Source organism: Canis lupus, unplaced genomic scaffold (genome assembly GCF_011100685.1).
Source record: "Canis lupus familiaris isolate Mischka breed German Shepherd unplaced genomic scaffold, alternate assembly UU_Cfam_GSD_1.0 chrUn_S2159H2359, whole genome shotgun sequence".
Lineage (NCBI taxonomy): Eukaryota > Metazoa > Chordata > Mammalia > Carnivora > Canidae > Canis > Canis lupus.
Genome location: NW_023331042.1, coordinates 24317 through 48552, shown reverse-complemented (window position 1 = coordinate 48552; position 24236 = coordinate 24317). Strand labels below are relative to the sequence as shown.

Genomic DNA, 24236 nt, shown 5'->3' with positions numbered 1-24236 from the left:
CCCTTTGGCTCAGCTCATGACATCGGGATTCTGGGATTGAATCCCACATGAGGCTCCCTGCAGGAGCCTGCTTCTCCTCTGCCTCTGCCTCTGCCTCTCTCTGTGTCTCTCATGAATAAATAAAATAAAATCTTAAAAAAAAAGAAAAGAAAGAAACAAGGGACATGTCACCCCCTTGTTTTTTTTTTTAAGATTTTATTTATCATGAGAGACACAGAGAGAGAGAGGGGGGAGACAGAGGCAGAGACACAGGCAGAGGGAGAAGCAGTCTCCATGCTGGGAGCCTGATGTGGGACTTGATCCGGGACCTCCAGGATCAGGCTTTGGGCCGATGGCAGGCGCTAACTGCTGAGCCACCCAGGGATCCCTGACCCCTCTCATTTCTGATACTGATAATTTATGTCTCTCTTGTCTTGTCTTAATCAGTCTGCCTAGAGGTTTATCAGTTTTATTTATCTTCTCCAAAAACTGTCTTTTGGGGCACCTGCGTGGCTCAGTGGGTTGAGCATCTGTTTTTTGGCTCAGGTCGTGATCACTGGAGTCCTAGAATAGAGTCCCTTTTCAAGCTTCCCCACAGGGAGCCTGCTTCTCCCTCTGCCTATGTCTCTGCCCCTCTCTCTTTTTCTCTCATGAATAAATAATTACAATTTTTAAAAATAATAAATAATAAAACTGTTCTTTTCATTTCACTGGCCTCTCTATTTTTCTTTTCCGTTTTCTTTATTTGTGCCTTGATCTCTATTATGCTATTTCTTCTCCTTATTCAATGATTAATTTTCTTTTCTTTTTTTAATTTCTTAAAAGTGGATACTGGGGAAGCTGAACACCCGCATTAGCAACATCCCATATGTTGACATGGTTTCAGTTTTAGTACGAAATAGCTCTTAATTCTCTTTTGATTCTTTGACTGGCAGGGTTACTTAGAAGTATGTGTTTAGTTTCTAAATAATTTGGAGATTTTTCAAATCTGTTCATTCTAATTTAATTCCATTGTAGTCACAGACATATGTTGAATGACTTAAATCCTTTTTAAACTTATTGAGGCTTGTGTTATACCCATGAATTCTGGTATTAGATGAGCCTATGATCTATTTTGGTAACTATTATGTATCTACTTGAAAAAATGAGTACTCTGATTTTGGGTGGAGCATTCTATAATGTCAGTTAGGTCAAGTATGGTAGATAGTGTTATTCAAGTCTGCTATATCTTTACTGATTTTCTATATATTTTTTCTGTCATTATTTAGAAAGCAATATTGAAATTTCCCAACTATAATTGTGTATTTATTTGTCTCTCTTGCCATTCTCTCCTTCATATATTTTGAAGTTCTGTTATCAGATGCATAAATTTTTAGGTTATGTCTTTTTTATTAGTTGATATTCCTATAATGATGGAATAACCTCCTTATCCTTGGTAATATTTTTTTACTTTGAAATGCACTTTGTCTTACAGTAATGTAGCCACCCAAGGTTCTTTTGATTACTGTTAGCATAGCACAATTTTTCTATACTTTTAACCTACTTGTATATTTCTATTGCAGATGATTCTTATAGACAGCATATAGTTGGCTTTGCTTTTTTATATTTTATTAGGGTGATTATACCATTACACCTAATGTAATTATTAACATGACTACATTTAAAGCTACTAAACTCTCTATGTGTCCCATCTGTTCTTTGTTTTGCTATTTTTTTTTTCTTTTTCTTCCTACTTTTGGATGACTGAGTACACTTTTAATTAAATTAAATTAAATTAAATTAAATTAAATTAAATTAAATTAAATTAAATTTTATTTGTTGGCTAGTTAATTACAACTCAGGTTTTTGTTAGTTTAGCAGTAGTTTAATGGCTTTGTAGTGTTCATCTTTAACTTTTCACAGTCTATCTTCAAATAATATATGATTTCATGATTGGCATAAGAACCTTACAATATATAGTGTACTTCATTTCTCCCTTACTGGCCTTTGTGCTAATGTCTTCATACATTTTGCTTTACTTCTAAACAGCACACTATATTATTTTTTGTTTTAAACATAAGTTAACTCCTTTAGGAAGTATAGTTGATGTATATTAAATTAGTTTCAGATGTACAACATAGTGATTGAAGAATTAATACCACAATAAGTGTATTACGGTATTATTAACTATATTCCCTACATTGTACTTTTCATCTGGAGACTTACTTTATAACTAGAAGTTTGTACTTCTTACGTCTTTTCACTCATTTTGACCATATCCCCGCCCTCTACTTTAATAACCACCAGTTTGTTCTCCATATTCATGAATCTGTTTCTCTCTTCTTTTGTTTGTCAGTTTTCATTTGTTAAGATTCTACATATAAGTGAAATCATATTGTATTCAGATATTTAAATAGTAAGAAAAACCTTATGTATTTACCTTTGGAGTTACCAGTTCTAATGTCTTCTTCCTTTTGTGTGGATCCACATTTCTATCGCAATCATTTTCCTTCTGCTTGAAAATACTTTCTTTAGCTTTTCTACAGTGTAAATCTACTAATGATGACTTCTTTCAGCTTTTGTATGTCTCAGTCTTTTGTTTTGCTTTTATTTTTTGAAAGATCTGGATATAGAATTCTAGTTTGATAGTTGTTGGTCCCCTCTCCGCTTCACTGCTTTAAAGATGTTGCTCTACTGAGTTCCATTAATTCCAACAAGAAATATGTTTACCATTGTTATCTCTATTTCCCTATATGTTGTGTGGAGGTTTTTCCTTTGGCTTATTTTTAACATTTTCTCTTTATTGATGGCTTGAGAAGTTTGATTATGATGTGCTTTGGCATAGTTTTGTCCATATTTCTTGTGTTTTAGAGTTCATTGACCTTCTTGGATTTGTGGGTTTATTAGGGTTACCTGTTTTGGACAATTTGGGGGCTATTATTTTTCAAATTATATTTCTTCTCCCTTGTAGACTCTATGTATGCATATATTAGGCCACTTGAAGTTGTTGTATAACTCACTAAGTAGAGACATGGGTTTCTTAGTCTGGGATTTTTTTTTTTTTAAGATTTTATTTATTTGACAGAGAGTGAGAGCACAAGCAGGGGGAGCAGAGGAGAGGGAGAAGTAGGCTCTCTGCTGAGGAGCAAAACTGATGTGGAGCTCGATCTTGGGACCCGGGGATCATGACCTGAGCCGAAGGCAGACATTTAACTGATTGAGCCACCCTGGTGCCTCATCAGTCTGGTTTTCTTTAACATAAGAAATATTGTTATAACTTTTTTTATAAAGATTTTATAATTTATTTAAGAGAAAGAAGAGAGCACACGTGGGTGGGGCAGAGGAATCTCAAGCAGACTTACAGTGATCTAGGAGCCAGTGAGGGGCTTGATCTTATGAGCCTGAGATCATGACCTGAGTTGAAACCAAAAGTCAGATGCTTAACCAACAGTGGCACCCAGGCACCCCAGTTATAGTAACTTTTTAAACATCCTTGTCTGCTAGTTGTAACACCTGTGTAGATTTTGGTTAGTTTTGATTGATTGCTTTCTATCCTTGATGTGGGCCATATTTTAGACTTACTCAGACTCTTCTTAGAAGTCTACCCTCTTCCTGTATGCTCTTAACCCAAAGTGAGACTTTTGGGTCAGAAGGAGATACTTCTGAACTGAACTACTGATCAATGTCACCCAGTTCTTATCTCTGTCTTATTCTAGGTATATCATACCCCCTACCATCCTTACCTATTGGTTGAGCACCTCTGTCCTTCTCTTTATTTATAATATTCATGAGCAACAATTGGCCAACTGGTCCCTACTCAACCCTACCCAACCATCATATGCCACAAGAATTCCTTTATGCAGAGCCCTGTGAAGACCTTGGCCTGAATCTTCTACTCAAGTAACCCCTTTACCACTAATAATGCTCTGTGTTTCCATTTATAGGATATTACCTAGCCGTATGTCCTGTTGTCTCTGCCAACTCAAAAATAATATTGAGGTTGTTTGCAAGACAGTCAAGCTGCATTGTGACGGTGAATGTTTGACAAATGCCACACGTTGTGGTGAGTTTGAATTGCCTCATGATATATATATAATATTTATATTTAAAGATTTTATTTATGAGAGAGAGAGAGAGAGAGAGAGAGAGGCAGGGGGAGAAGCAGGATCCATATAGGGAGCCTGATGTGGGACTTGATCCCAGGACTCCAGGATCACGCCCTAGGCTGAAGGCAGGTGCTAAACCGCTGAGCCAACCAGGAATCACCTCATGATATATTTTAAATTTTATTTATGTTTTAATTTTTATTTTTAATCAACAATGATCAATTTTTAACTAATGATGTCACTGCATTATTTTTATTCACTTACAGTTCAAACCCCTAAATTTCTTTTTTTTTCAAAGATTTATTTGAGAGAGAGAGAGATGTGAGTCGAAGGAGGGGCAGAGGGAGAGAATCTCAAACAGATTCCCCACTGAGTGTGGAGCCCATTGCAGGGCTCAATCCATGACCTTGAAATCATGACCTGAGCTGAAACCAAGAGTTGTATGCTTAACCCACTGAGCCACACAGGCACCCTTAAAATCCCTAAATTTATAAGAACTATTCCTTTGTTATAAGTCAGATTCTCAGTTACATTATTAAATTAATTACTCCCAAATGAAAACATATGCATCATAATTTGTAAACTAATTTCATATGTATCAGAACTCAGGTCCCCCTTGTCTTATATGACAGGTGGAGATATATTTTTGTTTATTGTTTGTTTTTACAAGTTATCAAGAGTAAAAGTGATGCTGATTTATAGATAAAGTTTATTCAGAGCCTGAGAGTTCCTGTTCCCTAACCAGAAGCTGCTGCCTTCTTATGGATACAGAGCACTCTTCTATTCTTGGACTGTCCAACTCTGAACTTTTTCTGAATCCTCAGCTTTTCTATCCAAAAACACTCAGATACTTTTAAGTATTTTTCTGTATACTATGTTTTATTGGCACTAACTTCATGACTTCCAAAATGTGCTTCTGCACCCAGATAGCTTGAATATGGTTCCCTATCAATGATCTAGGGTACATCATAAATAACACTTTGCTACCTCTGTAAATACAATGTTGCTTATTTTTCAAAACAATTTTTTACTAATTACTCCCTTATCTCTTAGAGGTGGGCAGAATAGGCATGTTTAGCCTCCTTTTACAGGTGAGGAAAAATTAGATCAGAGGTGTTAAGTACTGTTGCCTAGCACTCAAGTGTCCCGTTTAGGGCTCTCTACAAGCCCGTTGCTCCTCCTTTCTTGTGACCTTTATTACCTCCTCCTCTGACTCTCATCAACACCGCTGAAAATACTTCTAATTCTTCTGGAAATGAAACTCGGTTGGATGATACTGTGCATGTACACAAGCCATATGCTGACTTTCATGTAGTGGGAAGCTCTGGATGGTACCCTAATAACTAAAGCTAGAAATATTAGAAATGAAAGTGAAGTATATTTCTTCACATTCTGACAAAAAATTTCTTTATCCCTTCTGCATTTTAAAACCTCAAGTATTATTCCATTGATTTATCGAACATTCCACATTGGCATATCTCTCATACCTGGAAAATCTCTTAGCCTACACTCGTTCCCTGCCCAATTTAAGCAAAGAGCCAGGGTGGACTTAGTGCTTTTTTTCTGTCTAGAGCTTATGTTTTGTGTGAGCTGCAATATATGGGAGCAGGGACCAAGCATAGTAATTGATGGGTAGATGGAGAGGGCATGTCCAGATGAGGCCCTACTAGCAGTGGGTGTTTTCATGGGCATCTGTGGTAGTAGCAAGAAAACAAGCACACTGAAGAGATAGAAGGAGCAAACCCCCTGCTCCCACTGCATCTGAAGCAGTACAGGACAGGGTATATGAATACCAGGAGTCACAGTAGATTTGCAGACAGTTTAGCTGAGTGTCTTCCAGACTTGGCTTTTCTTAAGTACTAGATAATTGGCCCTTGGAGACCAAGGATTATGGAATAATCCTAAATGTAGTCATTCACGTTGTGAAAGGTTCTGAAGAAATAGCCATTTAAAAAAATACCCTTTTCTCCTTTTGTTGTTGCCAATATAGGTTCAAGTTTGAGTTTGTGTCCTTGATAATGGTACTCAGATATTTGCTGGTTCTTAATTTTTATGACTGGGATGTATGACTGCGGACTGACAAAAACTGTGCTATCAGCCTTTCATTATCAAAACTAGTCTCTTCTTTTTCTGACAGATGAAAAAGCATCTATAATGAATGTAGAAGGATCATTCATGAAGGTATTAAAAGCCCGGAAGAAGAGTACCAGTACTGAGCTGACAATTGAGCCAGAGAAGGCATCCTCAGACAAAAATGGCATCGGTCTGTCAGCCTTTATGAATGAGCAGTTAGACTTTAATGATGAAAGTGATGTTATCAGTGCGCTGAATTACATATTACCTTATTTCTCAGAGGGAAATGTAGAAGATGTAGAATCAACATTACTACCATTCATTAAAACTCTGTTTTCAAATGTTCAGGATGGAGACAAGCCTGTGGGTTACTTGAAAAACAACACAAAGAGCCCTTCTCTTGAACCTGGACCCAACAATTCAACTTACAAAAATAAACTGAGGAAACTCTCTTTCCTGGAAAATTTGTTAGATGCAGAAATTCAAGAAAAAATTGATGAGGTAAAAAAGAAAGAAAAAACTGCCATGCTTATACCTCCCGGGATTTTAGGTCCCAAATTTAAGAAATTGGAAACTGCCCAAGGACAGGAAAAGACCCTTCCCAAGGCTAAGAATTTACGGAAGAGGTGGTTTAGAAAAAACAGTGTTCTCAAGGGCCCCAAGGACCTACAGAAAAGGCACTACAAGGAAGTGGACGTTCAGAGCACCCAAGGGAAACAGAGTGCCCAGTCATTTGTGAAGAACATGGCCAAAGAAAGAAGGCTCAGTGGACCATCCCCAAGGGAGCTGGAGGAGCTTCACATGGCCCAGAGGCCCAGGAAATTAGTGGGAAACTCCGTCCACACAGAGTCTTCATTCATAAAGGAGCACAAGGCAGCAGCCTCTTCTTTCCCGAAGCAAAACATAATGGGCAAGCCTTCTGCCTCCACTGCTCCAAAATCCCTACCTAAGGTGAAAAACAAATCAGAAGACTCAACCTACCCCATTGTTGTTTTAGAAGATGCGAATGCTAGAGTTAGGGAAATGGAGGCTTCCAGACCAGTCTCGCATTCTGGAAAAAAGTATATTTTCCATAAAATTCGCTCACGTATAGTCCAAAGAACACCCAAGACCAAAAAAAGTAAAAAGTTCAGAAAGAAAAACTCACTCTCGAATAGATTGATGCCTGCACAGAGGCCTCCATTGCCTGCCGTCAGGAGCCTCATCGATTCCCCTTCACAGGAGGCTATTTCATCTTCAGAAAAACGAATTCAGGAAAATCCTTTTCCAGAATTATTTACTCTTTCAGAACCTTCTAAAGAAAACACTACTGTAGAAAACACTACTGCACAGAATGCTTCTGAAGAAATTATTTCTCCAGGAAGCACTACTGTATCAGAACAAACTCCCCCTGAATTCACAAACCGTAGGAATCTTTCCAATACATATTCTACTACCACCAGAGACAACTTTGTGCCGACTGTTAAACAAACCAATGAAACACAATGGGAATACCACAACTTGGTCACTGACTTGCCCCCAAAGCCCACAGGCTTCAGTGTTGCAAAGCTCTCATCCGCAGGTGATCTATTTGAAATTCAGCTAAACCAGCAGCTACGGTCCCTCATCCCGAATAATGACGTGAGAAGGCTCATTTCTCATGTTATCCGGACTTTGAAAATGGACTGCTCTGAGACCAATGTGCAACTGGCCTGTGCCAAGCTTATCTCCAGAACAGGCCTCCTGATGAAGCTTCTCAGCGAGCAGCAGGAAGTAAAGGTGTCCAAGGCAGAGTGGGATACAGACCAATGGAAGACTGAGAACTATATCAATGAGAGCACAGAAGCCCAGAGTGAACAGAAAGAGCAGAAGTCAAGTGAGGTGAGGATAACTCCTGAAAGATGGGGTCTGAACTTTTAGTCAGTTTAGGACATGCAATTAAAGCACCCATGCACAAGGACCAGGGCCTCCCAGTCTGGGTCTTGTCTTAGCCATTAATGTTGGCTGAGACAGTGATCTGCCACTTTGCTCATTTAGAGAATGGTGCCACTCTTCCCAGGTAGATGAGAAGAGGACTTAACATACAAGATAAATATATTATTGAAGAAAGGGCTAATGATAAAATTATATAACACATTAGATTTGGTATATTTCTTAAGAACCTATACGCCACTCCACTGAAAGAATGAGGTTTTAGAGTAGCTTAAGAATAGTTAGCTTTCATCCTTTTCTTTGATTTCTAAAAAATTGTTCTTTGTTTTTTGTTTTTTGTTTTTTTAGCCAACAAAAGAAGTTCCAGGTTATGGCTATAACAACAAACTCATCTTGGCAATATCTGTGACTGTAGTAGTAATGATTTTGATTATAGTTTTCTGTCTCATTGAGGTAAGAACAACCATTAATTCAGATTTCCAGAAAATCTTTTGTCTTTATAATAGATTCAGAATTTACAAACTTAAAATCAAAGCCACTTTCTCACTTACTGATACTTGGTATTTCTCTTCTGTCTGACAGACTGACATGTACTTCATTCTTTTATTGCAAAGTATATTCTGGGGATTTTTATTTTATTTTATTTTTTTAAAGAGAAGCAATTCTTTTTTTTTTTTTAAGATTTTATTTATTCACGAGAGACACAGAGAGGCTGAGACACAGGCAGAGGGAGAAGCAGGCTCCATGCAAGGAGCCTGATGTGGGACTTGATCCTGGGTCCCCAGGATCACACAATGGGCTACAGGCAGTGCTAAACCGCTACGCCACTGGGGCTGCCCTATTCTGGGGATTTTTAAAGGAACTTTCCATTGCCAGGTGATTTATGGATTATAAACAAGGCAACAAGCCATTAGACTGTTTTGGGACGTTAGGTTTAAGAAGGCCAAGTTAACATGATAGTAACATTTCCTCAACTCAAAATTCTGTGGTTAGATGTACTCACCAGCCACTTTCAGACTACCACTGATTTCTTTCCTTGGTTGAAATGATGAGAGATAGTATCCACCCTCATGGAGCTATATCAGTCATCCTGGAAAAAAGGACATGGCTTAAAGATAAAAATATCATCTTGTTGATTAATTAGATTTACTCAGCAGCTTTTTCCACACACTGAATTATGTGAATAGTTTTGGTTAAAATACTGTAGCTAAAATCCTGCATCAGGCTACTCCAAAGCATGTCATGTTTATAGTCACCTGTGCTGGAGGTTGCCTGTTTACCTTTTCTTCAGTTCCATAATGACTTGGCACTGGTTTATGCCAAGCATAGGAAGAAGAATTTTCCATATCCAATTTCATGCCCACAACCCTGGGAGGACAATATTACCATCCCTCTTTCATACATAAAAGGGGATCAGCTTAAGGCTCCAGTGGCAAAACCCAAAGCAGAACCCAGTTTTACTTAACTGCAAATCCTGTGCTCTTATTCCACTGTTCTGTCTCCTTAAAGATGAAAACACTGGCCAGCATTTGAAACACTGAAATTCAGTGGAAGCCACTGAAAGGATTAATATATTTAATATGAAAAGAGTTTTATCAGTCACCAGAAGATGACCAACAATCCAAGGGTGAAGGGGGCGAGACTACAAGAAATGGGAGATGTTTTGAGTCTGTCACCATATATGCGAGTTCTTTCCTTGTGGCCTATGGGATGTGGGTCTTGTTAGCGAGGCCTTTGTTGCCTTTATACTGTCTTCGTCTATACTTATATTTGTTATAATTTATATTTTTCAACCTGTATAGATCTGTTTTGTTTTTAGGTATGGTTGAGGTAGGGGATCTAACATTTTCCCCCTAAAGAAATACCCAGTTACTTTAAAATCTTTTATTGAATGGTTCATTCTTTCTTAACAGATCTAAAATACTATTTTTTTGTAAGATTTTATTTATTCATGAGACACACACACACAGAGACAGAGACATAGGCAGAGAGAAAAGCAGGCTCGTCTCAGGGAGCCCAATGTGAGACTTGATCCCCAGACCCGGGTTCACCCTATGAGTCAAAGGCAGATGCTCTACCACTCAGCCACCCAGGCGTCTCTAAAATACTTTTCTTATCTGGATTCTTATCAGTCCAGTTTCCTTTCCCATATCACACTATATACTTAATTCCAATTGCTTTATAATAACCTATTTTGATGTCTGGTAGAGTTACACTCATGCTCTTTGATCTCCTTTTTCATACATTTCATAGCTAGACTTGCATATCCCTTTACCAAATGTCAGCTGGCCAGTTTTTATTTAAAAAAAAGAAAAACTATCTTGGGATTTGAATAGGATTGCATTGAGTTTGAGGAGAATTGACATCTTTGCAATATTCTAGGAACATGGTATCATCATGTATTCATTTCTTAAAGTCCTTCAGAAGAGTTTTAATGTTTTCATCTCAAAGGTCTTCCCCATTCTTTGCTGTAAGTTTATTCCTAGGTACTTTATGTCTTTTATTGATATTTTTTAATCTTTTTTTAAGATTTTATTTATTTATTCATGAGACACACACAGAGAGAGGCAGGGACACAGGCAGAGGGAGAAGCAGACTCCATGCAGGGAGCCTGATGTGGGAGTCGATCCCGGGACTCCAGGATCACACCCTAGGCGGAAGGCAGGCACTAAACCATAGAGCCACCGAGGTATCCTTCCTTTTATTGATATTATAAATGGAACCATTCTTCCATTTGTTAATTAGTTATTTGTGGAACGTAAAAAAGCTATTGCATTTTGCATGTTGAGCTCTTGATTTTGTATTTAGCCATCTTACTGAATTCTCAGAGCACTTCCAGTAAAATTTATTTTTCTATTTTTTTAAAGATTTTATTTATTCATGAGAGACACAGAGAGAGAAGCAGAGACACAGGCAGAGGGAGAAGCAGGGTCCATTCAGGGACCCTGATGTGGGACTTGATCCCAGGACCCTGGGATCATGCACTTAGCCAGAGGCAGGCGCTCAACTGCTGAGATACCCAGGCATCCCACTACAGCAAAATTTAAGTTGACTCTCTTGGGCCTTTTAGGGAGAAGCAGGGTCCATTCAGGGACCCTGATGTGGGACTTGATCCCAGGACCCTGGGATCATGCACTTAGCCAGAGGCAGGCGCTCAACTGCTGAGATACCCAGGCATCCCACTACAGTAAAATTTAAGTTGACTCTCTTGGGCCTTTTAGGTTGTCCATAATTTCATATGCCAATATGTTTTGTTTCTTACTTTCCAATACTTAATTTTTCCTATTGCATTGAGATGCCTGGAATCTTTAAAAGAAGTGTTTTCCTATTGCATTGATTAGGACCTCTTCAACGTGATGAATAGTAACAGGAATAATAGGCATTGAACTCTTGTCCTTGACTTTAAAACAATGTTGCTATTTAGGTTTCTGGTAGATACTTTTCTTTTCTTACTTCTAAGAATTTTTATTAGGAATTACCTGTTGGATGTCATCTAAAACAGTCAATAAAATGTATTGCCAGCTGCACACAAGTTCCCAAGTTGGGACTATGGAAGAGTCAAAGGACTACTAAAAAATAGAATTCCTGCTCTCCAAAAAGGCTGAATAAGACTTAAAATACAAAGGAATGAATACAGATTTGGAGGCATGGTTATTGAGATGGGTACCTGTGATATGTTTTCTTCCAAAACAGATTTATTCTCATAGAGCAGCACCAGTGGAAGATGAAGAAGGAGGCTCAAGGTAAATTGGCAATTATTAAAGCAGAATTTCAGAACTAGATTTTAGAACTCCTATTTCACTCCCCTTGTTTTACACCCAGGAAACTACCAAAGGCAGAAAGAATATTGATTTGGTCTAATGCTTTGCCTGGATCCAGCAAAATTAGCTTCCCAGACAAATCTGAGTTAGAATGGAACTGACACAGAGCATCTACTGTCACTACTCCTTTAAAGAAAAAGGGTGGAGAGGGGTTGGGTGCACCTGTTCCTGCTGGTAGTGACCATCAGGCCTGGCTACAGAGTCTTGGGCTAAGAGGCCTAGTCTTCAAGGCTGATGGAAGGCAGAAAAATAGGACTCCTTCCTGTAAAGTGGCAGGAAAACTTCCCTCCTCCTCCTAGTTTTTGATCCACCACTCTCCATTCCCTTTGTCCAGACTCCATAGACTGTTAACTGGGAGAGGCCTTAGGTAATAGTTTGTCTCTTCCTTTTATAATAAGGAAATGGAGAAGAAAGGGAAGGTAAATTGCCCCATGGGCATACTGCTACTGAGTGTCAGAAGATGGTTCCTTTCCAGAGGGGCACTTCTCCTCTGATTATACTGTTCTTGGGCTGCGAGCTACATTTTATGTCACAACTCCGTACATACATACTGTCAAGACATAAGCAGGTTTTTAAAAATATTTTTTAATTTATTCATGAGAGACGCAGAGAGAGAAGCAGAGAGATAGAGGGATAAGCAGGCTCCTCTCATGGAGCCTAATGTGGAGTCCATCCCCAGACCAGGACCACACACGCCCTGAGCCAAAGGCATTACTAAACTGCTGAGCCACCTGGGCGAGCCAACATAAGCAGTTTCTAAGACAAACTTACTATACATTCTGATTCTTTCTATATTGTTTATATTCAAAAATAATATTTTGTGTTTTAGTGCTGGCTGTGACCTTCCTCACTCACTCATTAGCCACTGCCTGCAATGAGAAAGTCAGTGAGTTAGGTAACTTTGTTGGTTGGACTCGTGCATTTATTTGGTGTGAATCAACTTGTAGGATACAGCAGCTAGGAAAATAGAAACACCTCTCTCTCCTCCTCCCCAGCAAATGATGCCTATGAGACAAAGTCCAAAGGGGACCAAAGTAAACTGCTTCTGGAGAGAGTAAGGTGCTTCTGTGTTATAGTTGCACAGTCTGTTCACTGCACGAGGGCACTTGGCCATAGGCCCAGGTGAGCAGGATGAAAATCTTGCTTATACTCAATGCCAAGCCACATACAAAGGCCTCCCCAGAGAAATTGTGGGGCCATTATGGACAGACATGGGAAAATTCTGGAAGTGTAGCATGCGTGGGATTATTTTCAGGATCCGAGGTCTGTAGTGATTTTGCTTCCTGTGATTATGGACTGAGATGTCCTAATAGGACCAGAGATACACATTGTGAGAGGCATGAGAAATGGCGTGAATCACTAATTGTCTGCATATGTGTTTCCTCCAAGGCTCTTCCTTAAGTCTCTGCTGCATAAGAGATGTTCAATCCAACGGGAGAATCAGGTAAATCTGAGGAAGATAAAGTCCCATGGCTGGAGAGAGCAGGGGAAATGCAGAATTAACAATGTCCTTTCTGTTTTCTAGGGCTTTTTCTGGAGAAGGCGGCCACTTTGGCTTCGGGACATGTACAGACCTCTCAATGCCACACGGAAGAAAAACATGGCACAGAAGCTACACGACAGGGATTCTTCTGATGAGGATGAGATTTTCAACAAGGAACCAGGGTACCTGATTGGGGACAATTTATACTTCTTTTCTAAAATGAGTTAATTATGAAAAGTTTAATTGTTCCTTTACAGAGTTAAAGGCATTCTTCTTTTTTGCAGAGAGAAAGGTGGTGCCCCAGTAGAGAAGCCTCGGGCTGCAGATTCAGCTGCTGAAGACCTGGGTGAGGAGAGCGACAGTGAACTCCGCACCGTCATCGTCCTCAAGTGACTTTGTCCTGCCTCAGGCTGTCTATAAAGTTTATTTTTATTAAAAAATTTTTTATTGGTCTTCAATTTGCCAACATATAGAATAACACCCAGTGCTCATCCCATAAAGTGTCCCCGTCAGTGCCTGTGACCCAGTCACCCCTACACCCCACCCAGCTCCCCTTCTACCACCCCTAGTTCGTTTCCTAGAGTTAGGAGTCTTTTATGTTCTGTCTCCCTTTCTGATATTTCCTACTCATTTTTTTCTCCTTTCCCGTTTATTCCCTTTCATTATTTTTTGTATTCCCCAAATGAATGAGACCATATAATGTTTGTCCTTCTCCGATTGACTTATTTCACTCAGCATAATACCCTCCAGTTCCATCCACGTCGAAGCAAATGGTGGGTATTTGTCGTTTCTAATGGCTGAGTAATATTCCATTGTATACATAGACCACATCTTCTTTATCCATTCATCTTTCGATGGACACCAAGGCTCCTTCCACACTTTGGCTATTGTGGACATTGCTGCTAGAAACATCGGGGTGCAGGTGTCTTGGCGTTTCATTGCATCTGTATCTTTGGGGTAAATCCCCAGCAGTGCAATTGCTGGGTCGTAGGGCAGATCTATTTTTAACTCTTTGAGGATCCTCCACACAGTTTTCCAGAGTGGCTGCACTAGTTCACATTCCCACCATAAAGTTTATTTTCTGATAATGGCTTCTCAGCATTGCTTGTAAAATACTTATTTTTCTCATATTAAAAATGTATAAATTAATAACCAATTCTAGCCATGTGGTAAGGAATTAAAATGGAAATAAACATGTATATACAGGTAACAGGGGACATTGGTGAGAGGAACAGACCTGAATCTAGAATCCCTCGTGGGAGACTGTACTTCCACAAGAGGCAGTGCCCGCAAGGAAGGATGAATAGGAGTATCTTCCCCTCGTTTCCCCAATAAAACCAGTGTCTGAAAACTGGAAAACATATCTATTAAATCAATTGGCAGTTTATTCTGGTGCTCTCCCCCCTGGTTCACCAAATACAAGTTATTCACAACATGCTTGACCTGCCCATAGAAGATCATCTGTTTCTGGCCCCTCTTGTAAGATTTTTAGCATTACCAGAATATTTGGATCACTGAGCCTAGCTCCACAGTAGGGCTAAGGCCTCTTTTTCTTCCCAAGCACTCAAACTCATACACAAAATATATGCCCTGTCTTGGCATAGGGGGTTCTTCATTGTTACAAGCTATAGATAATTCACATTGGGGTATTTTGTTCCTTTTCTTTAAAAAAAAATAATAATCCCAACCCTTGGATAGCTAGCAGGGAGGGGCTGGAGGGCTAGGGTAAAGAAAAATGTGTGAGGGTGGTAATTACCCAAGACTGCCCTCCTCACTCCTTTATTTCAGAAAATATATTGGTGGTGCCACTTACCCATTCTCATGGACCACCCTACTAGCCTCTCCTGACTCCATTGAGGGTCAGATGTGTGCTACCAGGCTCTTTCCCAATGCCGCCCACCACCAAACCTACTACTGCCTTCCTCAACCAACACAGATAATGAAGCACAGGGATAATGAAGCACAATCTGTGGAAGAAGCACAACTCCCTCCACTTCTGGGATGCCAGGGTGGCTCAGATGGTTAAGCATCCATCCCTTGGTATCAGCTCCAGTCATAATGTCTTACAAGGAATGGATGCTCACCACTGTGGGGCTAGCAGTGGTGAATGTCAGGTTACTTTATTTTTTATTTATTTTTATTTTTTTTTTTCAGGTTACTTTACCACAGCTGCTTTCCATACATTCAAAGCTGCTGCTGCCACTCAAAAGTCAGTACATTTTGGGAACCCACTGCTGAAGTCACTGCAGCACTCCATGGTCCCAAGCCTGTGACTGGCAACATGGAGTCCCAACATGTAGCCTGCGCATCTGCTACTGCAGAGGAGGAAAGAATGGTTTCCACCTCCTTTTCACCCCCTAGATTTTATGGCAGAACTCTGCTGTCAAGGGAATCTGTGAAATGTGGTTTGTGGGCTTCTAGCACCTGCAAAGAAAGGGATAGAAGTGGGTAGCTAGAGCCAACCAATACTATCTAACAAATGGGTGGGTGTTAAAGTCTTTCTAAAAGGAAGGTGTTGTCTACATGGAGTAGTAACATGGTGGAGAGCTAGCTAAGTCAGAAACACAAAAGGTGTCATTTTAGCTGGGCAGCAGGTTAAGGTACCAGATATTGGATACCAATCACATGCAGTCATCCCCAGAGGTGACTGGAGAAGCACTTGGAGTTGATTCTTAGTTTGGCCTCCAGAATGTTCTCACTGGAATGAAAGCTGGATGGACTAATGGCAGTGAGGTATCTGAGAAAACATAGCCCCCATTCAAAAGGGCTGCCAGAGGAAACGGTGTCCATAGGGAAATAGAGTTTCTAAAAATGTGGCTTTGTGGGGATCCCTGGGTGGCTCAGTGGTTGAGCGCCTGCCTTCGGCCCAGGGCGTGATCCTGGAGTCCTGGGATCGAGTCCCACATCGGGCTTCCTGCATGAAGCCTGCTTCTCCCTCTGCCTGTGCTCTGCCTCTCTCTCTCTCTCACACATGAATAAATAAATAAAATCTTTTTTAAAAAAAATATGGCCTTTGGACCTCTAAACTCAAACATCCTTGGGATGCTTATTTAAAAGACTGATCTTCGGATCCCTGGGTGGTGCAGCGGTTTAGCGCCTGACTTTGGCCCAGGGCGCGATCCTGGAGACCTGGGATAGAATCCCACGTCGGGCTCCCGGTGCATGGAGCCTGCTTCTCCCTCTGCCTGTGTCTCTGCCTCTGTGTGTGTGTGTGTGTGTATGACTATCATAAATAAATAAAAATTTTAAAAAAAATAATAAAAGGCTGATCCTGAAAAATAAGCAAATTAATTTTAAAAGCTGATCCTGAACATCTCCCCTGTCAAAAACAAACCAAACCAGGCATACTTAAAGTGGTCCAGACAGATTTCCAAAGTAATAGAATATTGCAGTGGCACAGGGAAAAGAGTTCATCATGAACAGAACTCAACTGGGATAAGTACAGAGGTGACTGAGTATTGCACAGGGAGATTGAGGGACTAGGGAAGGGAATGAGTAGGGGCTCCATAGTCAGAAGCCAAAGATTACAAAAGGCAGGAAGGGGGTTAGCCCATATGAAACCATCTGGATTTGTTAACTGGCACTTACCAAAGCTAGACTCCTACTCTCTCACAGAAACTGGGAAACAGGGGCCTTATCTTCAGGTGGTGGCTGGAATAAGCAACAAATTCTTTAGACAGCCTTGAGTTTCACGGGCAGGCACTTTAAGGGAGACTGGGGTCTTACTAGGGCAGTGGTCATGAGCTGCTGAAAACTACGTTAGTGTTTGTTCAAGTCTTCACAAGCCAAATAAGGTTGAATCAAGAAGAGGGCTCAGAGGAGCCTGGCTAGAGTTTAGAGAAAGAATCTGTTACCATTCAGATGCCCACCCCTCCTGAGCTGATTTCCAAAACAGAGGGACCATTCTAACAAGACTGTTTATGCTCACCAAACTACTGGCGTAGTTAGTGCAAAGAGAACCAGGAGGTGGAGCAGAGGTTCCCTGGCTTCTTCAGGACCAGAGGTCAGCAGGGATTTGAGGGTGTGAGAGGCGGGCAAGACAGACTGAAGATGACCAAAAGGCACGACTGAGATTCTCACCCTTGGCGTCTCAAAGAGTCACACTGGCTGGCTGCTGCCACTATGGAAATCAGGGCCTCTCAGTCCTGGGAAGCGCCAGGCATGACCAGCTCTGGCCCCTGAGGTCCTAGTCAGGGTGAGATGTTGTTGAGACCTGGGCGACAGTGGTGGGGCACCCCCTGGGGGTGTGGGAGGAGGCACACCCATTCAAGAAGAGGAAAGGTCCTGAGGTCTGAAGCAGAAGCAGGAATGGTGCTTCAAGATGAGCCTTAATGTGTTCCAGTGTAGCACTGGAGAGGGGTCTGGCGCCACACTGTGGAGTGTTTCAGCTTACAGGGCCAAGGGAAATGAAGACTTCAACCGGTGAACAATACAAAGGCTTCATGTAGAGAGGGCTACACCCTACAATGGTGGAGCAGTAAAATAGGAGGAGCCTGGCTCCCTGACACATGAACCACCAAACTAGCCCTGGATTACAGTACTTAACCAGATCATTATATGAGAGATCAGTAAGCTTCTTTTTTATTTAACCCACTGCTGTGTTGGATCTCTACTACAGTGGCTGAACCTATAGCCTAATAAAGGTTAACCAATAACGTTATAACCAATAACGTGTATTGGTTATCTTTCGCCACAACAATGCTAACTAATAAACCATCCCCAAACTCAGTGAACTGGAATACCGGTTCTCACAGGATGGCTGGTCCAGCTGTACTTGAATGCTCTGCTGGCTGGGTCAGCACTGCTTCTCCGTGCTAGTCTGCAGATCAGCAGGGCTAGCTAGCTCTTTTCCACCTGGGTGGGCTCTGGGGCCCAGGCTGAAGAGGCAGCGGCAACCCGAGGGAAGCATATGAGGCCAACCAGAAACTTCATTGGGCCTCTCCAAGCCTAGACACAGAACTGTCATACTTTCATTTCTGCCTAGTCCATGGGTCCAAGTAAGTCACATGGCCAATCCCCGAGCCAGGGGACAGGAAAGTACACTCTGCCCACAGAGAGACACAGCAAGAGTGTGGGTGCAGGGAGGGCCAATAATCCTGTCTACTCAGGATGTGACTGAGTCCTGGTATAGAGACTACACACCAAGGCCCCACTCTTCTAGGTGTCCCTGTAAATGCAACAGAGTGAAAGATAGCACCCATCAATGTGAAGGCCCCACCGCAGTTATCTGTTAGGTCAGGAACCCTGACGAGGCAAGAATCCCATCTTCCTCTCCCCAATGCCTAGTAGCAGACCCTGCCCACGTGATGCCTCAGGGATCTTACTGGATGAATTTTAGACCATTTCTTCATTCTCCACATATGATTTCCTTATGAAATACAGACTGACCTCCTAAAGGTCAACACATAGTACTATGAGTTTGCCCCATAGCCTGCATAGGGACTGTGCCATTAGGAGCAGGAATTTGTACCTAGATCCTGTCTACACCAAAAACTGTATCCACTGCCTCCTACAGGGACCTCCAGAAGTAAGGGCTTCTACAAGTTAAACATCAAAACAGGGTAGTGAGGGGAGCCTGGGTGGCTCAGTTGGTTGAGCGATCTTACCTTAGGTCATGATCTCAGGGCCTGGGATCAGCCTGTGTGGAGCTCTGCACTGAGTGGGGAGTTTCCTTGAGGATTTTCTCTGTCCCTCTACCCCTCCCCTGACATTCTCTCTCAAAATACATAAATAAATAAATGAATGAATGGATCTTAAACAACAGGGTAGTGAAATTTCTTTCTCTATAGGTCTTTTGAAACTGGAAAGATTCTGATTGCCTGAAATATCTTCAGAGGGAGGCTGTCAAAAGGCACGACTCTAGTGGGGGATCTGCATGGACTTGGGACAATTTGAAGAACAGTGAAATTGACCATCAGAGCTCCCATGGCTCCACAAGGTCCCTGGCCCCCTCATCATCTGTTTTGCTAGATCTCAGGGCAAAAGCAGAACTGGCCCAAGATGCTCTACCTTAATGCTGCCTTTCCCTGCAGACTTCTCACTGCAAAGGAGAACCACTTGAAGAGAGCCAGGATAAATCCTAAAGAATGCCACCATCACCACTGAATTCCAGACATGGGCATGTGGGTGGAAAATATATTTTAGGGCAGTGACTCATGGTAAGTTGCTTCCTCCAGTCCCTAAATGGTACTATTCAATGTCAAGCTACCTCAGGCTCTGGCTGATAAAAGCAGAGGGAGAGGGAACCTAGTGTCGTAAGCTGTGCTGGTCAGGATACATATACATATACATATACACATACACATACACATACACATACATATACATATACATATACACATATACATACGTAAATATATACATACATATACGTTTTGTATAACTTGCCCAAATTTATGAAGACCATATGTATCAGTCACTGCTCTGTACGCTCCAAGTGAAAGAAATCCAACTAAAATATGTTTGAACCAAAAATGTCATACAGTGAATTAGCTTATATAACCAGGAAGCCTAAGTACTTAAAGCTGCCTGCATCTAGGGTTCAAACAAGTCATCTTCTCCCCATCTATCCCTCAACTGTGCTTTCCTTTGGCTTCAGGCTCTGAAGGACGCAGACTCCAAGACTGCAAACATGGTCATTCATCATTCTAACTCTACACCAAAGTAGAGAAAGCCCATCCTCAAAAGTCATCTTTTTGGGTTGCTTGGAGCTGTATCTTGGAGGCGAACAATAGTTACATAATCACAATTCTGTAAACACTATCAATTATCAGGAAAGAGTGGCATAACTAAACCCCAAGAACGGACAGGGGTGTTAAAGAACTAACTCCTTGCCTGTGATAATAGGAAGTCCACAGACAGTGTCTAAAATGGATAAATCCAAAGCTAGAATTACCAAGATAGGTGGGGAGATAAGCACCAGAAGATTCAGCTAGAAGTAAGCATGCCCAGAGAGCTGGCTCAGGAGGGAAGGTGGGGATGGTCAAGGGGAAGAAACTGCTGTGGGTCATTATGTTTCCTCACCATTTGATGTCATACTATTTGAACTGTAAACTATATATAATAATAATAACTATTGGGGAATTTTAAAAATTCATTATTTTTGTCCAGCTTTATTGAGGTATAATTGACAAATTAATAATTAAAAAGAGAGCCAGGATAAATCCTAAAGAATGCCACCATCACCACTGAATTCCAGACATGGGCATGTGGGTGGAAAATATATTTTAGGGCAGTGAAGATGACTAGCTATAGGGCACCTAATTCTAATTGCCATATTTTAAAAGAGTGGGAAGAACCAACTTCCTACAACAGAATCCAGGGGGAACATTAGCTATTCCACTTTTGAGAGAAATGGTTGCATTAGTCCTTGTTTGATGACTTTAGTCAGCTGCCAAGTAAGGATATATCTGGGGTTCAAATAAGAAAGGCTCTCAAAAAATGGAAGAAAAAAAAAAAGCTCCCACTCCAGTGTTCAGAAAGCAGTTAAAAACAGATCTGACTGGATTGGGAAGGTGAGAATTAGCCCAAACTATAATAATAATATAGCTAGTCTTTCTTTTTTTATTTAAGATTTTATTCATCCAGGACTGCCCAGTTGGCTCAGCGATTTAGCGCCGCCTTCAGCCCAGGGCGTGATCCTGGAGTCCCGGGATCGAGTCCCAAATCAGGCTCCCTGCATGGAGACTGCTTCTCCCTCTACCTGTGTCTCTCTGCATCTGTGTGTGTGTGTGTGTGTGTGTGTGTGTGTGTGTGTCATGAACAAACAAAATCATTAAAAAAAATATTTATCCATTTGAGAGAGCAAGTGAGGGCACGAGCGAGGGTGGGGGCACAGGGGAGGGGCAACAGACTCCCCACTCAGTAGGGAGCCTGTTGTGGGCTGGACCCCAGAACCCTGGGATCATGACATGAGCCCAAGGCAGAGGCTTAACCAACTGAGCCACCCAGGTGCCCTATAGCTAGTCATCTTCAAGTGCTTCCAGCAGGCCAGAAACTCTCCTAAGGATATTATCTTAATCCTCAGGTCAACTGATATTTTCCCCAATTTACAGATGAGGAACTGAGGCTCAGATAGTTTTGGGAACTTACCTGAAGTCACACCCTCTGGCCCCTCTGCCTGAGGCTAGGAGGCCATAGTGTGTTGTGCCTTTACTTCTGTTTTCTAATTGCCAATCTTCAGTGCTATATCTCAAGGGGCCTGTGAAAACCATAGCTTCACATTGCTTGGTTGTCCTGAACGCCCACACTAGTGTAGGGAAGGTCCTGTAAACAGTATGGGGTAGAGCTGGTGTTCAAACCTAAGCATTACCGCCTACCAAGCCCACTTGCTCTGCCACTGAACTATGCTAACTCTCTAATTAGAATTAGAGTTGGGTGAGAGTCCTCCCTCTACCATTTATTTATTAGTTCTGAGGCCCTGGGACCCCAAGTTACTTAGCCTCTCTCTGAAGCCTGTTTTCTTATCTGTGCTATTGAAGATAACAATGGCAACCTACCTTCCCAGTGGTTGACAAGGACCAATCACAATTCCTATCTAGCAAACAATAGAAGCTTCTCTTTTGCCCAAATGTTAATAATCCCTTACCCCTCAGCTCCTAAAATAAGACAAAGGTTCTTATATTTTCTTATGCTTTGGATCAGCTGGTGCTGAGGGCAGAGGACAGCAGAGGTGGTTAGGCCTAAATTCTTGGACCCCATCCCAGAGTGACTCTCCAGGGAAGGGATGGGGTTCAGGAATCTACACCTTGGACCTGTCTGCAGGGAATTCAGATACCTGCAGTTCTCCTACCTGGCTTTTTAAATAAGTCTGTGGAGTTCTTGAAATCTAAGCTGACAGACCAGTGGCCTGTGAGCTGAGTTTGCTAGTGTTTGAGCCCTTCCTGCACAGGCCTCCAGCTGTGTCTGCATCCTTCCTTTCCCCCCTCATCCAATCTGTCTTTATCTCCCCTCCCATCCTAGCCCCATCCCCTTACTCTGTTCTTAAGTCCAACTTCCTCTCCACTCTTGGGGACCTCCCCTGAGCTCAGCCTGCACTCCTACCCACCAGCCACTTCTCTGCCAGTCTCTTCACCTGCAATGCCCCTTCCTCTATCCACCTGCAAGACTCAGATAAAAGCTGCCTCTTCCAGGATAACCTTCAAGCTCTCTTCTCTTTGCATGTGACTTTATTACTGTTCAAATGATATAGCAGTGTGAATTTTTTTTTCTGGCTGGAAACTACCTCGTGGACTCATGGCCCATGAATGGTAAAAATGTGCACCAGAGCAAGATGAAGAGAGGAAGACAAGCAGCGGGGCTGAGAGGCCGGAGAAGTAAGAGAAGACCAAGAGACAAGGGCTGGGCTCCTGAAAAACCAGACAAAAGATTACTATGTGGGGTTCCCACAGCTTTTGCAGACAGTGGCTGTGCAAAAATTCATTGGAAGAACTGAGGAATAGTGCTCACTTCGGCAGCACACATACTAAAACTGGAAGAACTGAGGAATATTGCTTGCTTGCTCCATTTGGGGGAGGGCATGCTTGAGTCAAGACACTGATGGTATTGATTGTGCTAATTATTACCAGAAACACTATCCTTTTGCCTAGGAAATGGGATTTCCCTAGTAAATCCCTTACTTTCCACCTTGTTCAACACCCAGAAAATACTTTGCCTCTATCTCTTTATTTCTAACTTCCTCCTCAACTATTTTTTTAAATATTTTATTTATTTATTCATGAGAGACACGGGCAGAGGGAGAAACAAGCTCCATGCAGGGAGCCTGATGGGGACTCATTCACGGGTCTCCAGGATCTGGCCCTGGGCTGAAGGTGGCGCTAAACCGCTGAGCCAACCGGGCTACCCACACGTCAACTATTTTTTTATTTTATTTTATTTTATTTTTAATTTTTTTATTGGAGTTCAATTTGCCAACATACAGAATAACACCCAGTGCTCCTCCCATCAAGTGCCCCCCTCAGTGCCCGTCACCCAGTCACCCCCACCCCCCGCCCACCTCCCTTTCCTTCTCTGATTGACTTACTTCACTCAGCATAATACCCTCCAGTTCCATCCACGTCGAAGCAAATGGTGGGTATTTGTCGTTTCTAATGGCTGAGGAATATTCCGTTGTATACATGAACCACCTCTTCTTTATCCATTCATCTTCCGATGGACACCGAGGCTCCCCGTCCTCAACTATTACCCATACTGAATGCACTCAGCCTCATCTAGTCTGAAACCGAGAAGTGGTTCTCACTCCCGGAGAGATTATTACCAGAGAAGCAGCCCCCACACACTCAGGTGCCACATCTCCACCAGCCATTTTTTTTTATAAACGGCAACGGGCACTGAACCCGAACCTTCCCAGAAACGGTCACAGAACCCCTGGCCCAGGTCAGTGGAGCTTGCTTCCAAGAGCTGCCCTGTTCCCAGGCCAGCCCTATAAATACTCCCAAAGTCCCCCTGGACATGCAGTTAGTAGTACCTCTGCCTCTGGGCACTGTCCCCACACTCAGGCCCTACGCTCCCCGCTGGACCAAAGCCTGCAGGTGAGAAGTGACCAAAGCAGACATCCCCCCTCTCACACACTTTGGACCTTTTGTTCTGAGTCCACCTGCAAAAGAAATGTCAACTCTACCGAGGAAAGCAGACACACAAGGACCTGGCTAGATGAGAAGAACCAGATCCTCCAGGTTTGTGCCTCAGGGGCTGATGGGCAGGTACCTGAGAAAGTCCCGAGGAGGAGGGAGCGGTGAGCTGAAGACGCCCTGTTGGTACAAGATAGGGTCAAAACACGTATACTTTTTTCCCTCAGAGCCCCCGGGCTGCAAGCACCACCAGCGCCCATGCCCTCAGGGAGGCAAAAATAGCGTAGACGTCACTGGTCTGATTTTACCAGTGGGA

General features: G+C 42.1%; 1 protein-coding gene and 1 long non-coding RNA gene across 7 annotated transcripts in view; one reads left to right on the top strand and one right to left on the bottom strand.

The window, feature by feature from the left end:
• Positions 1–13801, top strand: part of LOC119878966 (leucine-rich repeat-containing protein 37A2-like) — an 18339-nt gene extending 4538 nt beyond the window's left edge. The window contains exons 3-9 of one of the 5 annotated variants that reach the window (XM_038589480.1): positions 3903–4021; positions 6202–7986; positions 8395–8501; positions 11742–11791; positions 13259–13313; positions 13395–13534; positions 13637–13801. In XM_038589480.1, the coding sequence (XP_038445408.1) occupies positions 3903–4021; positions 6202–7986; positions 8395–8501; positions 11742–11791; positions 13259–13313; positions 13395–13534; positions 13637–13745 (2365 nt within the window). In that variant the 3' untranslated portion in view covers positions 13746–13801. Of the gene's footprint in view, positions 1–3902; positions 4022–6201; positions 7998–8394; positions 8502–11741; positions 11792–13258; positions 13314–13394; positions 13535–13636 lie in introns of all 5 variants that reach the window. The other 4 variants (XM_038589479.1, XM_038589481.1, XM_038589482.1 and 1 more) reach the window with 4 other exon arrangements.
• Positions 8884–24236, bottom strand: LOC119878968. Of its 2 annotated transcripts, XR_005387258.1 has the most exons (5): positions 23995–24236; positions 23374–23565; positions 21444–21617; positions 14590–14703; positions 8884–9138 (listed from the first exon to the last, which is right to left on the bottom strand). It is a non-coding gene; the product is annotated as an uncharacterized LOC119878968 (long non-coding RNA). The 2 variants fall into 2 exon arrangements; XR_005387257.1 differs by having other exon boundaries at positions 23374–24236.